The sequence below is a fragment of the Oncorhynchus mykiss genome, chromosome Y, assembly GCF_013265735.2.
Source record: "Oncorhynchus mykiss isolate Arlee chromosome Y, USDA_OmykA_1.1, whole genome shotgun sequence".
NCBI classification, from domain to species: Eukaryota; Metazoa; Chordata; class Actinopteri; order Salmoniformes; family Salmonidae; genus Oncorhynchus; species Oncorhynchus mykiss.
The window spans coordinates 15424066-15440540 of NC_048593.1; the positions used below are offsets into that span (position 1 = coordinate 15424066).

A 16475-nucleotide genomic window follows, 5' to 3' on the forward strand; every position below is an offset into this window, starting at 1 on the left:
ACTCTCTTTTTACAACAGCCTAGCGGGGAACAGTGGGTTAACTGCCTTGTTCAGAAGGAGAACGACAGTTTTTTCCCCCTTGTCAGCTCGAGGATTCGATCCAGCAACTTTTTGGTTATTGACCCAACGCGCTAACCACTAGGCTTCCTGCACACCCCAACAGCACACGTCTCAAGCCTATATGTCTGAGCTGTCACTATCGACTATGCATTACTTCAAAGAGCAGTGTTTTGGGATGTGAACCCATCATTCTCCCGGAGAGACCATCACAGCAACACATGTCAACGCATGGAAGAACTGGCCGAGCGGTTCCCCCGCTGTGCACAATCAATGTGTTTTAATTCAAAAGCCAAAAGGCGTCTATCGCTGAGAAACATTTGGATCATGACCAACAACCAGTCAGTAGTATCTTGAATATTGTTGTATGATTTATTTTCGCGTCTGCCTTCTTCGGTGTGGGCCGACAGAATACTATCTAGAACCCTTTGAAGAACCCTTATTGGTTACAGGTAGAATCGTTTTGGGTTCCATGTAGAACCGTCGTTTCTACAGAAGGTTCTACATGGAAACAAAAATGGTTCTAATTGGAACCAAAAAGGGTTCTATGGGGACAGCAAAATCACCCTTTTGGAACCATTTTTTCTAAAATAATTAGCCCAGGGTCAGATGACGATACATTTGTAGCCTTTAACTCTTTTGCATTCGATAGGTGTCCTATATTTGCGGACGTTGACGAAAGAAGGGAAAGCATTTAAAATATGTTTACAATACCAAAAATAATATTGACAAAGTTAAGCATAGTACAGTTAGTTTGTGCGATTGGATACCATAGAACACACCATGACTAATCTATAGTGCAAGTGCAAATTCCTGCACTTGCACAACACACAGCTGTTCTGGCAAAAACAAGAATAACAAATTCTGAACTGTTCTTACCTCGTGCCGCCGTGGCCGGGAACTGCAAACCGAGAAACAAGAGGATGACCAAACTCCGGTAGCATACCCCCGAAAACTGTCCCATCATTGCGCCGTTCGTCTTCCTACCAATCTGACCCGGGTATGCTGCATTTGTCGTCGTAGACTGTCACCAGTAACAGGTTACCCTGCACTGGTAACGTTTACACAGGGCCAGTCTGTCGCGGAGGATGGCGAACAGCGACTGCATCTCTGCTTCACAATACAGACAGATGGAGCGCGGTGTCTGTGTGTCGGTGGTCGGGCAAACTGTGTGAGAGAGAGTGAAATAATTAAGGCGCGCAAGCCAATAGCTCTCAGCTTTGGGGCAGAGAATGAAAGAGAGAGAGAGACATGCACTAGCGCGGGTTGACTCATAACTCGCGCGGGATGGGCTTCTAAGGTCATTAAATATTGTGTTCAGGTGGGTTGAATAAAGATAAAACAATGCATTATAAAATCCATACATGTATAATTGTGGAATATCTATATATAGGCTACATTGAGGTGTTTCCTTTATTATTTTTTAGGCTATCTGTCATTAGTGTGTAAGCCTAAACTTTAGGTCTTCGGGGCCTAACGGTATGCTCACCACACCAATCACCAACTGCTTTTGGGAACTTGCAGAAAAAAATCAGTTAAGAGAAAGCTGCGAAATGGAGAGTTGAAATTAAAAAGAGTCCATTTGTGTTTGTGGAGGTGTACTGTATGTATGTAAATGTTAAGCTGTGTGTTATTTTTGTCTATGCATGATTTAGTTTATTGTCAAAGGAAGAAAAGAAGGAAGTGAAATAATATATATATATAAAGAAATAAAATAAAGAGAAGGGCCAGAAAAGTAATATTTGGTAAAGATTTGTTGAAGTGGTCAAATCGAATGTGAAGCATAATGCCGCCTTCGTCCGCCGAGGCAGAGGCGGTGGCAGACTGATGATTCTGAGGAGCTATAGGCTACAAATTCGACAGTCACAATATGGAGACTTCAAATAGGCCTTCAAATGTAGCACTTCAAGGGAACTGTAGCCAACTGTCAGAATTAAGCATTTCTTGCAGTAAAATGATACACCAAATGATACACTCGGAAACAGGAGTGGAGAAATATGATAAATTTTTTCAGCATCTTGAGAGAATGCGAGTCTGCAGTTAGCTGTGGGGTGTATTCATGGATGCCAAGGGAAGCCAGGTTTCGACAAAACATTGACCAAGAAAAAAAACAAATACAATCATTTATCTTTCGTCTCTCTGATTCATAATTTTCCTTCAATTCACAAGAGGTGGAATTTCTCACCAGAGATAGCATCTGAGCGAGTGAAACAGTGCCCCTCTGTCTTTGTATGTGTAGCAAACATTTGTCCTCCCTTGATAAAAAAATGTATAAAACAATAGCCAATCATCATTAAGCTAAACTGAGTGAGCTCAACTATGAATGGTCCTGGTGCACCAAAAAAAAAGAGTAAAGGGAAGCCAGTTTGGATTTGGCTTCACACCAATCACATCACATCAAAAGTGAAATGTCATTGACAACTTTGTGTTGTTCTCCGGTGGCTATCTTGCTAGCAAAAAGTGTCCCTTTCCTAAATTATCAATGGATGGAGATAGAGATTCAGATTTGGAGTTTTACTTCTCTGTACTGGCCAATGATTATAACATAGATTCTGATCTAACCATAAACTCATGCATTGTTCTCCTGGCCTGAGAGAATGGAAGTTCAATATGTAGCTAGATGTAGTGGGCTAATGTTAACTAGCTGGCTCATCGTTGCCTGTGAAAGGAAGTTAGGCTAGTGAGCAAGAAATTTAGCCGGGTAGCCTAGGACAACAAAAATCTAAAAGCGTGTACTGTATGACAGAGTCATATACAGTTTTGTCAACATGAAAGAGAGGAGGAGGAAGATATTGGCATTTCAACATGTTTTTAAAAAAATCAATCAATCAATCAAATGTATTTATAATCCCCTTTTTACATCAGCCAATGTCACAAAGTGCTGTACAGAAACCCAGCCTAAAACCCCAAACAGAAAGCAATGCAGAAGCATGCACACACACACACACACACCACACACACACACCACACACACACACCACACACACACACACACACACACACACACATTATATTTAGCACACATTGATTGTCACTGTATTAGACTAAGCATAGTTGATTTAATGATGTTGAAATGTTGAAGTTGAAATAGTGGAGGCAGCTCCTGTTTTCTTTGGAACTTGTGGTAACTCTCTGTGGTTCTAAATCAATATTTGTTCAGTGGTCCAAAAATGTCAGAAACATTAACTTGCTTGACCGTGCTGTAGGACATGTAACTGCTTGTTACAAGCAATATGCTTTGTGGACTTCACCAGACAGAGGTTACTCTCTGAAATAAAGGCGTGGTCAAATGTATTCTGCCACTCTGTCTCTTGTTGTCTCTGCCTTAGGCCTTTATAGCACAGTGGCAAGTTATATGAACTAACAGGTGATAGAGCAAACAACACAATTATCACAACACATAGGTTGTAATATGCTTTTTTTTCTGGCTTGGCTTCCTCAGTGATTTTATCCATGCACTGCTACTGGCAGTTAGGGACGGTCTGTATAGGTGCTATCTTTACCAGCATCATAAAAGCAGATAGTATTTCAACCACATAAAATATGCATCCAAGCTGAACTGAAATCTTATCGGAAACATTTTGGGTCGATTTCACCGTTTTGTATTTCCTTACAACTGGTCAAACTAATGTCAGTTGGCAATTTTGTGCAGAAAATTTCACCTTTTCACATTTTTTTTTGTTATTGAATTTTCTCTCCTCTCCCTAAACACATTTTATCTGCAAAACAAGCAGAAATGTAGAAAACTTTACTGATGTCAACTCGATTAAAGCATTCATTCTATCGATGTATTAATGTATTCTGGTGAGCATGGGTTTCTTTAGTCTTCTAGGGGAACACATAATGACAGAAGAGAAGCTGCATGTATCTAATTTTGAACCAGTTGATTAACAAATGGCCTTACAAAATATCTGAAATTATAAGCAGAAACATATCTAAATGAGGCAAAAAATAATTCTGCTGTCTCTGACTGTAGCCTACTGCTCATTTTCTATATTTGCTGGTTATGGTCAGGTGCAGGCCTCAGATTTTCACTTCATCACACATAATCAGGCGGTTGCTGATGGGTTATTAACAATTGTGGGCATGTGTGAGTGAACAAACAGCTTACCCGAGCATCACTAGCGCATGTCTATCTATATACATGTGTGTGTATGTGTGTGTGTGCATGTGGGTGTGTGTATGTATCCGCTAGCCCTTGGGCACACCTACTAGACACACCATCGATTATATGATTATGTGTTAACATACCACTTTGATTGAGTATTGGTATATACAGCGGTAATTGGTGTATATACAGTAGTACACAGCATTGTGCAGAATACAATACGTCGTCAGCCTCTCTCACATCTCAAACATCTCCCATCCGCTTCATGGACTAATGCTCCACAGAGTGGATTGACATTGAATAGCTATGATAATGTGAAATGTTCAACATTAGCCTAGAGATGTATACAATTTCCTATAGCAGCAACAAAAACAACAATGACACAGAGAACCTAAATACCATAGAGAACCTACCGCATCTGTATTACATGTAAATCAATGTGAGTTGACTTCTCAGGCACAATTACCCTATTCAGTGAAGATTCAATAGTTTATTTCCCAGGGTCCTCATCGGAGGTCAGCCTGTTAGGTGGGGTTAAGTGCTTGACAACGTTGCTCAAGTGAGGCGTAACTGGTGCTGTAAACATCGCTTCTAGCCTGACGCTGAGGATAGGGCCAGAGATGGCAAGCTGCTATCAGAACGACATACTGCAGGCATCTCCATTACAAAAAAACATGTCAAATTTGCAATAGCCGTTTTCACATATTGAACTTAAATTTTAAACATGAAACCATATTTTCACATGCATTCAATTTAGAGTTTAACACCACCTTTTCACATGTGAGGAGAATAAAATGTTTTCACTTAAGATTAGATTAATTGCAGTTTCACATGTTAAAAACTTTCACGTGAAATCTCAAAATTATTTCCTTACAATATTTTGTTTAACCCTTTGGGTTGATGTTTTAGGGGAGGATTTTAGGGGAAGGTTAGGGGAGGGTTTGGCCGGCAGGGATTTTCTTGTCCCATTTCCTTGGCCCTCCTTGTGGTGGCCGGGCCCCTACAAGCTGGCGACGGTCACCAGCTGGACAGTGTTTCTTCCGACACATTGGTGTGGCTGGCTTCCGGGTTAAGCGAGCAGTGTGTCAAGAAGCAGAGCGGCTTGGCAGGGTGGTGTTTCTGTCACGATGTTCGTAATAATAATGGTCGGACCAAGGCCAACTTTAAGCAAATACAAAACAAAATAAAGAATAAACGAACCGTGACAACAATGCAGTGCTAACCAGCCACTAAACATAAACAAGATCCCACAAAACACAAAAGGGAAATGGCTGCCTAAATATGATCCCCAATCAGAGACAACAATAAACAGCTGCCTCTGATTGGGAGCCATACCAGGCCAACATAGAAATATAATGACCTAGATGACCCACCCTTGTCACATCCCGACCTAACCAACATAGAGAATAAAAGCTCTCTATGGTTAGGGCGTGACAGTTTCGGAGGATTCATGGCTCTCGACCTTCGTCTCACCCAAGTCTGTAGGGGAAATGGAACAAGACTAACTACCAATTGGATGTCACGAAATAGGGGTAAAATTACACCCCCCCAAATTTTACTTTTTTGCAATACTAAGAATTTTGTTTTCAATTTTTGGCTTGATATTAATGGCACAAAACGAACTGACTCACTAAAGGATTGCATTGTATAACAACACAATTACTCTATTAAAGATGTTTAAAGCAGCAATCTTTAATTGAAACATCCACAAACATTCTCCATGCCAGTTTTGGTAAAAAGCTAAGCGATGGGGCTGGAGAAATGTAACCACCCACCCATAGACTGCCCTATGGATGCAAGCACTGACAAATTTGGGCTTTTTAGATGTGGTCACCCTAATTCCACCGGTGGAAACATTGCTACTGCAACATGTTTTCACATTTGAGGAGAATAACATTATTTGCGATTTCACGTGTTAAAAATGTGAAAATCTCACTTTCACATGTGAAAATTAGATTTTTACATGTGAATGTTTTTCACGTGAAACTGCATATCCGATTTTCACATGTGAACGCTTTTAACATGTGAAACTGCACATTTCCCTTGAAACTGCAATTCACAATAGGTGAAAACATGTTTTTCAACTCACATGTGAAAAGGCTATTTCACATGTGAAAATAAGATTTCACATCTGAAACTACAAATTTCACATGTGTTTTTGAAAGGCTCCCACCTCACCTCTGCATCTACCATTCTCCCCTGCACATCTCCCTCTCACTCCCTCTGGTCAGTGTCAAACTCTTTCCGTGGGTTCAGCCTGGCAGTCCTTTCAGACTCAGCAGGATAATAACATCAGATAACACATTTGTTAATGTTCCATTTTATGTGATTTCTAACAGCAAAAGCAGGTGAAAAAAATATTTTAAAAATAAGGAAACGAGGAAGTTGGTGACACAGCCTTGTCAAAGCTGTTTGGCAGGACCTTAATGCGTGCACCCTGTTGAGAAAAACACCAGTTTCTTCCAAATGGATGTGGAAAGACTGTATACCCCTAGAAGGGGCCTTTGAGTGGATGTGAGCTACTCTTTCTGTCAGCCTGAGAACTTTGTTGGTTTAAACAACCCTCTGGTAGATAGGCCTATCAAAATAAGTAATGTTGACATAGTCACCATAGGCAACAAAACAACAGGATCTATATATAAAGATGTAAACAAACCACTAGTTTCACCAATATACTAATAAGGTTGTATAATGTGGCTTCTCACATCACGGGAAGTGTGCGGTTATTCCCGTCAACACTCAGTTATAACAGTGTGTTATTGCGTGCATATTTTAGGGGATTATTTTAATTGTACTTAGAGCATTTAGTTAGAAAATCTCTACAGATAGCATAGATCGCTTATCATCATAAAGCATGATACCGCCCAAAGTGCCGTATGTAATTGACACAATGCATTGCAGACAGTTTGCTTTGGTTAGGCCAATCAACACGAAGCAACATTGTCTACTAGTGGATAACTGAATAGCATGGTGATCTGGTCTGTGATTAAGTAATTATTTTCCCATGAAGGAAAGATGAAAGTGTGATTGAAGTCTTTAAAAAAAAATGTCCTCCATTGGTTGGTCGGGGAACTCTTTCAAGTAGATGCTAGGCGGGTCCTGACAACCATAATTAACTAGAGTGGGTCTGGTAATTGGAGTATCCTGTCCTATTAGCTATACTTGTGCAACAACTTATTTCTGCTTATCATTAGCGTTTGGACCCAACTTAAAAAAATAAGCTTGATCCTTTACGGCTTAATATGTACAGACAGTAAAGTGTGATTTGGAATCAATGTAAAGCATCCATTGAAATGTGTCATTGACTTTTAACTAAGACATTATTTACAAAGGTTCCTAGGATGCACTTAACTAGTTGGTGGTTGTAGTGTTTCTCTAACCCACTCATCCTTTGTGCCACACCTATAGGCCTATAGTCTTCTGAGAAAGTGGGGTTATAGCCATTATCAGAGTACTCATAACACATAGTCTAAGTTATTTGTCCTTTGCCCACATCCAAAACAAACTCCTCACTCATTCCGAGTGCCTATTGTGCAAGCGGTGCATTGAGTCTTCTACTGCATATCTCATTGCAATTTTTTCGGTGGGCTCCCATGTTTAGAAGAACTACGTTTTGTTTGAGAGACCCAAGGCCTCAGCTTAAATTTTCTTTCCAGCCTTGAATATGGATTCACAATGTTCCTTTAAATGCACTGCAGCCTCCATAGAGGCCAGAACAGGCTCTCACGGAGGGCTCTCAGTGTTGTGTTAGGTGTGGCTAATAAGCCAGACGCCTCTCTCTCATGGTTAATTTGGAGCTGAAGCTTTACAATTTATCTGTGAAGACACACCTGCAACAGAAACACTTTGGAGATGATCTGAGGCATCACTTTTCCGCCAGATGGAACATAAGAACCCTCGCACTTTGATAGCGGAGATGTTGTGTGATGAAACAAAGACAGGTGCTGATTGCCTCTCAACACACTGGGAAATTATCTATTTTAAAAGACGAGTGAGACAACCTGTGCTCACGCTCAAATAAGGCCCGTATTCATGTCGGGGTCCAGTGCAAATCAGAAATTTTTAGGACTGAACAAGATAGAAACGTTTATCTTGGCTTCCAGAATTATGTAATATTAGCTGTCTCCAAGTTATTTTCACAGCAGTTATTTTACTGTACATCTTCAATAATTTCATGCTACATCTAGATCAAAGCAAAAGTTTAAAAAATATGCCATATGTGAGATCAATAGGATAATTTGTCGTTTACCTGAAAATGCTCAAGGTGCTGCAGTAGAGGAATGGATTGAGAAACACGGTGATATACTGTAGCAAACTGCCCAGCTGCCTAGAAGGCCAGCATCCCGGAGACGCCCCTTCACTGTCGACATCGAGACTGGTGTTTTGCGGGTTCTATTTAATGAAGCTGCCAGTTGAGGACTTGTCAGGTGTCTGTTTCTCAAACTAGACAGTCTAATGTACTTGTCCTCTTGCTCAGTTGTGCACCGGAGCCTCCCACTCTTCTATTCTGGTGAGAGACAGTTTGCGCTGTTCTGTGAAGGGAGTAGTACACAGCGTTGTACAAGATCTTCAGTTTCTTGGCAATTTCTCGCATGGAATAGCCTTAATTTCTCAGAACAAGAATAGACTGACGAGTTTCAGAAGAAAGTTCTTTGTTTCTAGCCATTTTGAGCCTGTAATCGAACCCACAAACAGTTTTCAGCTGTGCTAACATAATTCATTGCAAAAGGGTTTTCTGATGATCAATTAGCCTTTTTAAATTATAAACTTGGAGTAGCTAACACAATGTGCCATTGGAACACAGGAGTGGTGGTTAATGATAATGGGCCTCTGTACGTCTATATAGATATAGCTGCCGCTTCCAACTACAATAGTCATTTACCACATTAACATTGTCTACACTGTATTTCGGATCAATTTGATGTTATTTAAATTGATTTTTTGGGGGAATTTCTTTAAAAAACAATGACATTTCTAAGTGACCCCAAACCTTTGAACGGTAGTGTATATATACGCTGCATTCAGAAAGTATTCAGACCCCTTGACGTTTTCCACATTTTGTTACGTTACAGCCTTATTGTAAAATTGATTTGATAAAACCTGGGCCTCCCGAGTGACGCAGCTGTCTAACGTTGTGACGCAGCTGTCTAATGTTACTACAGACCCAGGTTAATTTCCCGGCTGTGCCACAACCGGCCGTGGCCGGGAGTCCTATATGACGGTGCTCTAGTGTCTCCTTGTGGGGGGCCAGTGTCTGCAGGCTGACTCGGTGTTTCCTCCGACACATTGGTGTGGCTGGCTTCCGGGTTAAGCTGGCGGGTGTTAAGGAGCGCGGTTAGGAAGGTCATGTTTTGGAGGACGTATGACTCCACCTTCGCCTCTCCTGAGCCCGTTGGGGAGTTGCAGCGATGAGACACGATCAAAATTGGGGAGAGTCTCAAAATTGAGCTCAGCTGCAGCCTCTTTCCATTGACATTTTCAGCACAACTGCTATACACATGTCACGCCCTGACCTTAGAGAGCCTTTTTATTTCTCTATTTGGTTAGGTCAGGGTGTGATTTGGGTGGGCATTTTAGTTTTCTATTTCTTTGTTGGTCAGGTATGGTTCCCAATCATAGGCAGCTGTCTATCGTTATCTCTGAATGGGAATCATACTTAGGCAGCCTGTTTTCCACCCTAGTTTGTGGGATCTTGTTTTTGCACAGTTGCTGTATAGCCCTGCAGAACTTTACGTTCGTTGATCTTTTGTTGGTTTTTGGTGTTCATCAAAAAATCAAGGAAGATGTACACTTTCTACACTGCGGTTTGGTCTCATTCCGACGACGGATGTATCAGAAGATCCCACCACCAAGTGACCAAGCGCATGCCCAGAAGTGGAGAACATCCAGGACCTGGGAGAAGGTAATGGACAAGACCCTGCCATGGAAGCAGGTGGATGCAGCGAGGGAGGAACGGCAACGAGATCAGGAAGCTAGGACACGACGCACGAGAGGCAGCCCCCAAAACATTTTGGGGGTAGGGGCACATGGAGTGGGCGGCAGAGCCGAGGGGTGAACCAGAGCCAGTCAGGGAGTCGAGTGAGTAGCTTGACGCAAAATTCCGGAGAAAGGTGCTGGCGTTAAGAACTTTACGTTCATTGATATTTTGTTGGTTTTTGATGTTCATTAGAAAATAAAGAAAGATGTACACTTTCCACGCTGTGCTTTGGTCTCATTCCGACGACGGACGTAACACAAGATAAATTATTTCTCATTCCTCCATTTTAACATAGAAATCGTGGTAAATTACGTGTTTTTCTTTGTCAGTAACTAGTTGCTTGACAAAGTCCCAAATTTCAGAGGGATTAAAAAAAGGGTTTTGAAATTATGCGATCTTTTACCCCTTGGGATCTAAATTTACCCCTGTTATTGCTTTTATTGTGTAATGATTATGCTGTTTAATCAGCTTCTTGATATGCCACACCTGTCAGGTGGATGGATTATCTTGGCAAAGGAGAAATGCTCACTATCAGGGATGCAAACAAATTTGTGCACAAAAACAACTTGAGAAATAAACTTTTTGTACATATGGAAAATGTCAGAGATCTTTTATTTCAGCTCATGGAACCAAGACTTTACATGTTGCATTTATATTTGTGTTCAGTGTAAAATAAAATAATTTGAGTAAATTTTATGAACTGCACTATGAGCAAGAAACTGAAACCAAGAGAATGCGACAATTGTATTTTCTTTATTCTTTCTTTGCCCTTTTTAATTACTTTGATATCATATGACCTCTAATTACGTCTCCTTGAGTCTCTTTACGGCCACAATTTATGTGCCTTCTATTGCACCATTTAACACTCCATTAAAAAGCACTCTCCCCACCACTCAATGTGTGAATGTCTTTTTCAATTATTACAATGCAAGGACGGCAAGTAGCGTTAGGATTGTTCGATAAATACTGTGTGAGCAGTATTGGCTTACCTCTACATGTAAAGAGAGAGGGTGGGTATATGAGTTGAGTAGGCACTGTATGGGAGAAAAACACCACTTAGGGGGAAGAACAAATGGCTGTGAACTCCATATGAAAATGGGATTCAATTTTGAAGTGTGAATTTGAAAGGGTACATCAGGCTTAGAATGGTTATAGCACCTTTATAGGGACAATATAACTTGACACAAGCATTGGTTTGATTTAATGAGGATGTCCAGCACCTGTGACAACACATGTAATGCACTATAGACACATGACACATGTTTATAGTGCAAATGTACGGTGTCGCATCATAATGCTCAAAATATACTGCTTTTTAGATCTTACTGTGCTTCCTGAAAGTATCACCACAGGCATGTGTGTTAGAGAGAGAGAGAGAGAGGCCAAACCCATTTCAATAAGGTAGCAAACCCACACGGTGAGCACAGCAGGTTATCTGCAAACGCTCTGTCCTTGTGAACACAAAGCGATTATGACGAAGACGTGATAGAAACGTTTAGCCAACATGTCCTGGCTTCTCTCTCGCACGAGCTACCGCTAGCCTCAAGGCTACGGCAGTCGAACAAATAAAGTAAAAACTGAGAATTACATTGAGACAAAGCCCTTATGGGAATAGCTAGGGAGGTGTTCAATGTCTAGATTAAGTAGCCCAGTAGTAGGGTTGTTGCTTTTATTCTAGGGGAGTAAGAAGGGGTAAAAGTCAATTGAATTTCTTCCCGGTACGGGTTCCTCTTATGTGTGCACGCGATTTACAATTTTTTTGGTGTTCCTAGAATTACATATAGAATCCCTATTCCTTTAATAGGATCTTTTTGGGCCTAATAGTAAAGATTTGTCCTTTAACTTTTAAAATGCATTAGCTTACCTTTTAATGTGGCATAAACTAAACCAGTCATAAAGCCTAAAGAAAAGCCTTGCTCACCAGAATAATGGCAACAATCTAGTTGACATGGGTAAAGTTTTCTCTCTATTTCTGCTTTTCTCACGGACATTAAGGGACCAGGGAGATTTCCAAATGACACCGGTTTAAAGGAAATGAAAAGCTGTGAAAACAATCCGACAAGTTTCTGATAGTATTTGAGTTTGTCTTGAATGCATATTTTATGTGGTTGAAAATGAAATACTGGAAGGTATGTTTAAGCTCCCAATTCACTGCTTTATTGACTACGTTTCAATGGATCTTGTGCTGACATCCAAAAATATACACATTTCACCTCACATGACCATTATGCATATGACGCATGGTGGGTGTGGAAACGATTCAATGCACAATTGCGCCTCAAGTGGTGAAGTCTGGTGGTGACGGAGCACCTTCCTACTGTAGACAATGTGCCGGATGGTAATTACAGATGTGGCCAATGTACCCAGTGTAACTTGACAAACAAATGCACAATGTTGAATCAAGCTGTCACGGGCAATTCCATTAAGATTCAGGGCATCATTACGTGTTCCACACAAAATGTGGTTTACCTGATCAAGTGTATTTGTGGTCTATGCTACAGTATGTAGGAGAAACGAAACGTGCTCTGAAAACAAGGATAAAGAACACAGGAGTAATATTCTTGACCAGAAACCCTGTGGCTGCGCATTTCATGGAGGCTCGTCAAATAAGCTCTCTGAGATACATTGGTATCGAACGTGTTAAGACTCCTGGGGGGATACTGATGATATTTGCTCAATTTAGTAAAAAAAAAAATCCAAGATGGCGTAGCAGTGCAGACGTGGTTTGTCGTCCTCTCGTTTACTTTTTGTCTTTTTTGTATATATTTCAATGTATTTTTCAATCTCTTTTAAATGAAATATACCTTCCGGTAACTCGCCTCACTCAATGTGACACGGATCCGCTTTATAAATGATATTTTTTAGACCTTATAGCCAGAACCTCCATCAGAGGCTAGCCATCAGAGGCTAACCAGCTTATTAGCTATTAGCTATTTAGTCATTATTAGCCACCGCTAACGGCCTTTACCTTCTGCACTGGCACCAGCCATTTCTTTAGCCTGGATAATACCTGCCAGCCTCGGACTGTTTTTCTCCACTACAACGCCGGAATCCTGCCGTAAACCCTGGACCATTACTCCTGATCATCACAGCTAGCTAGCTGCCACCGAGTGACCCAGCCCCGAAGCTAGCCCTGAGCCAGGCCCACCTCCCGGTCTACTCTGTGATCATCCGGCTACTTAGCCGATGCCTCCCGGACTCTTCCCCCAATCCACTACTCCACCAGATACTTGCAGTAAGTTCTGGAGCTTGGCATCAGATCATCGTTACTAGCTAGCTGCTACCGAGTGGCTATAGTGGCTAATGCCCCTGCCCCGAAGCTAGCACAAGTTAGCCGCGAGCCAGGCGCATCTCCCGGCTAGCAAACAAAATTACTACAACACCTTTTTCCATCTGGCCCGGACCATTTGTCGCCATGGCGCCCCGCCGTACCACCACAACTGGTCCGCAGACGTAATTCCATCCACTGTGCCCTCAACCGGCCTTTGCAGGACGTTGGAGCAGACGATTCTACTTACTCCGGCCTGCTAACTTTAAACGCTGTGTCTCCCGCGTGCTAGCGTAGTAACGACTACCCCGCGGCTTCCCTGTTCCACCTATTGCTGTTCACTGGACCCTATGTTCACTTGGCTACATAGCTGATGTCTGCTGGACTGTTCATTTATCACAGTACTCCTTTTTGTTTATCTGTCGGCCCTAGCCCCGAACTCAGGCCCTGTGTGTAGTTAACCGACCCTCTCTGCCCATTCATCGCCATTTTACCTGTTGTTGTTGTCTTTGCTGATTAGCTGTTGTTGTCTTACCCATTGTCTTAGCTAGCTCTCCCAATGAACACCTGTGATTGCTTTATGCCTCACTTTATGTCTCTCTCAAATGTCAATATGCCTTGTATAGTGTTGTTTAGGATAGTTATCATTGTTTTAGTTTACTGTAGAGCCCCTAGTCCCACTCTACACCCCTCAGATACATCCTTTGCCCCACCTCCCACACATGCTGTGACCTCACCCAGTATAACCAGCGTGTCCAGAGATTAGAGGTCGACCGATTATGATTTTTCAACGCCGATACCGATTATTGGAGGACCAAAAAAAGCCGATACCGATTAATCGGACGATTTTTATTTATTTATTTGTAATAATGACAATTACAACAATACTGAATGAACACTTATTTTAACTTAATATAATACATCAATAAAATCAATTTAGCCTCAAATAAATAATGAAACATGTTCAATTTGGTTTAAATAATGCAAAAACAAAGTGTTGGAGTAGAAAGTAAAAGTGCAATATGTGCCATGTAAGAAAGCTAACGTTTAAGTTCCTTGCTCAGAACATGAGAACATATGAAAGCTGGTGGTTCCTTTTAACATGAGTCTTCAATATTCCCAGATAAGACGTTTTAAGTTGTAGTTATTATAGGAATTATAGGACTATTTCTCTCTATACCATTTGTATTTCATTAACCTTTGACTATTGGATGTTCTTATAGGCACTTTAGTATTGCCAGTGTAACAGTATAGCTTCCGTCCCTCTCCTCGCTCCTCCCTGGGCTCGAACCAGAAACACATCGACAACAGCCACCCTCGAAGCAGCGTTACCCATGCAGAGCAAGGGGAACAACCACTCCAAGTCTCAGAGCGAGTGACTTTTGAAACGCTATTAGCGTGCACCCCGCTAACTAGCTAGCCATTTCACATTGGTTTCACCAGCCTAATCTCGGGAGTTGATAGGCTTGAAGTCATAAACAGCTCAATGCTTGAAGCACAGCGAAGAGCTGCTGGCAAAACGCACAAAAGTGCTGTTTGAATGAATGCTTACAAGCCTGCTGGTGCCTACCACCACTCAGTAAGACTTCTCTATCAAATCATAGACTTAATTATAACATAATAACACACAGAAATATGAGCCTTAGGTCAATAAAATGGTCAAATCTGGAAGCTATCATCTCGAAAACAAGACGTTTATTCTTTCAATGAAATACGGAACCGTTCCATATTTTATCTAACGGGTGGCATCCCTAAGTCTAAATATTCCTGTTACATTGCACAACCTTCAATGTTATGTCATAATTACGTAAAATTCTGGCAAATTAGGCGGCGCAAACTGTTGCATATACACTGACTCTGCGTGCAATGAACGCAAGAGAAGTGACACAGTTTCACCTGGTTAATATTGCCTGCCAGCCTGGATTTCTTTTAGCTTAATATGCAGGTTTAAAAATATATACTTCAGTGTATTGATTTTAAGAAAGGCATTTATGTTTATGGTGAGGTACACGTTGGAGCAACGACAGTCCTTTTTCACGAATACGCACCGCATGGATTATATACAACGCAGGACACGCTAGATAAAGTAGTATTATCATCAAACATGTGTAGTTAACTAGTGATTATGAATCATTGATTGATTGTTTTATATAAGATAAGTTTAATGCTAGCTAGCAACTTACCTTGGCTTACTGCATTCGCGTAACAGGCAGGCTCCTCGTGGAGTGCAATGAGAGGCAGGTGGTTAGAGCATTGGACTAGTTAACTGTAAGGTTGCAAGATTGAATCCCCGAGCTGACAAGGTAAAAATCTGTCCTATCTGTTCTTATCATCACTCAGATCCTGGGCTTACCTGTCACACCCTGACCGTAGAGAGCGTTTTATGTCTCTATTTTGGATTGGTCAGGGTGTGATTTGGGGGACAGTCTATGTTCTATGATTTTCTATTTCTATGTGCTTGGCCGGGTTTGGTTCTCAATCAGAGGCAGCTGTCTATCGTTGTCTCTGATTGAGAACCATAATTAGGTACCCTTTTCCCCCACCTGTTTTGTGGGAAGTTAACTTTGTCTTTGTTCAGGGCACATATCCCAAAGCTTCACGGTTTGGTTTTTGTTCTTCGTTTTGTCAGCAGCATTTTTGAATGAAGACAAAATGTATGCTTACCATGCTGCACTTTGGTCCGGTCCTTCAGCCAGCCGTGACATTACCTCCACCTGCACCCCACCATACCCATGTCTGCACATTATGCCCTGAATCTATTCTACCACGCCCAGAAATCTGATCCTTTTATTCTCTGTCCCCAACGCACTAGAAGACCAGATTTGATAGCCTTTAGCCGTACCCTCATCCTACTCCCAGGCCCTTCGTGTCCCCAGGCACTCTCATTTGTTGACTTCTGTAATCGAAAACGCCTTGGTTTCATGCATGTTAACTTTAGAAGCCTCCTCCCTAAATTTGCTTTATTCACTGCTCTAGCACACTCCGCCAACCCTGATGTCCTTGCCGTGTCTGAATCCTGGCTTAGGAAGGCCACCAAAAATTAGGAGATTTCCATACCCAACAAC

The 16475-nt window shown here is 41.5% G+C and overlaps 1 protein-coding gene across 3 annotated transcripts in view; it reads right to left on the reverse strand.

Annotated features, from left to right (window-relative positions):
* LOC110509703 (netrin receptor UNC5D) overlaps positions 1–1243 on the reverse strand; it is a 319330-nt gene extending 318087 nt beyond the window's left edge. For all 3 annotated transcript variants that reach the window (XM_036967784.1, XM_036967783.1, XM_036967782.1), the window contains exon 1: positions 937–1243. In XM_036967784.1, the coding sequence (XP_036823679.1) occupies positions 937–1024 (88 nt within the window). In that variant the 5' untranslated portion in view covers positions 1025–1243. The remainder of the gene's footprint in view (positions 1–936) is intronic.
* Positions 1244–16475: the final 15232 nt, after the last annotated feature.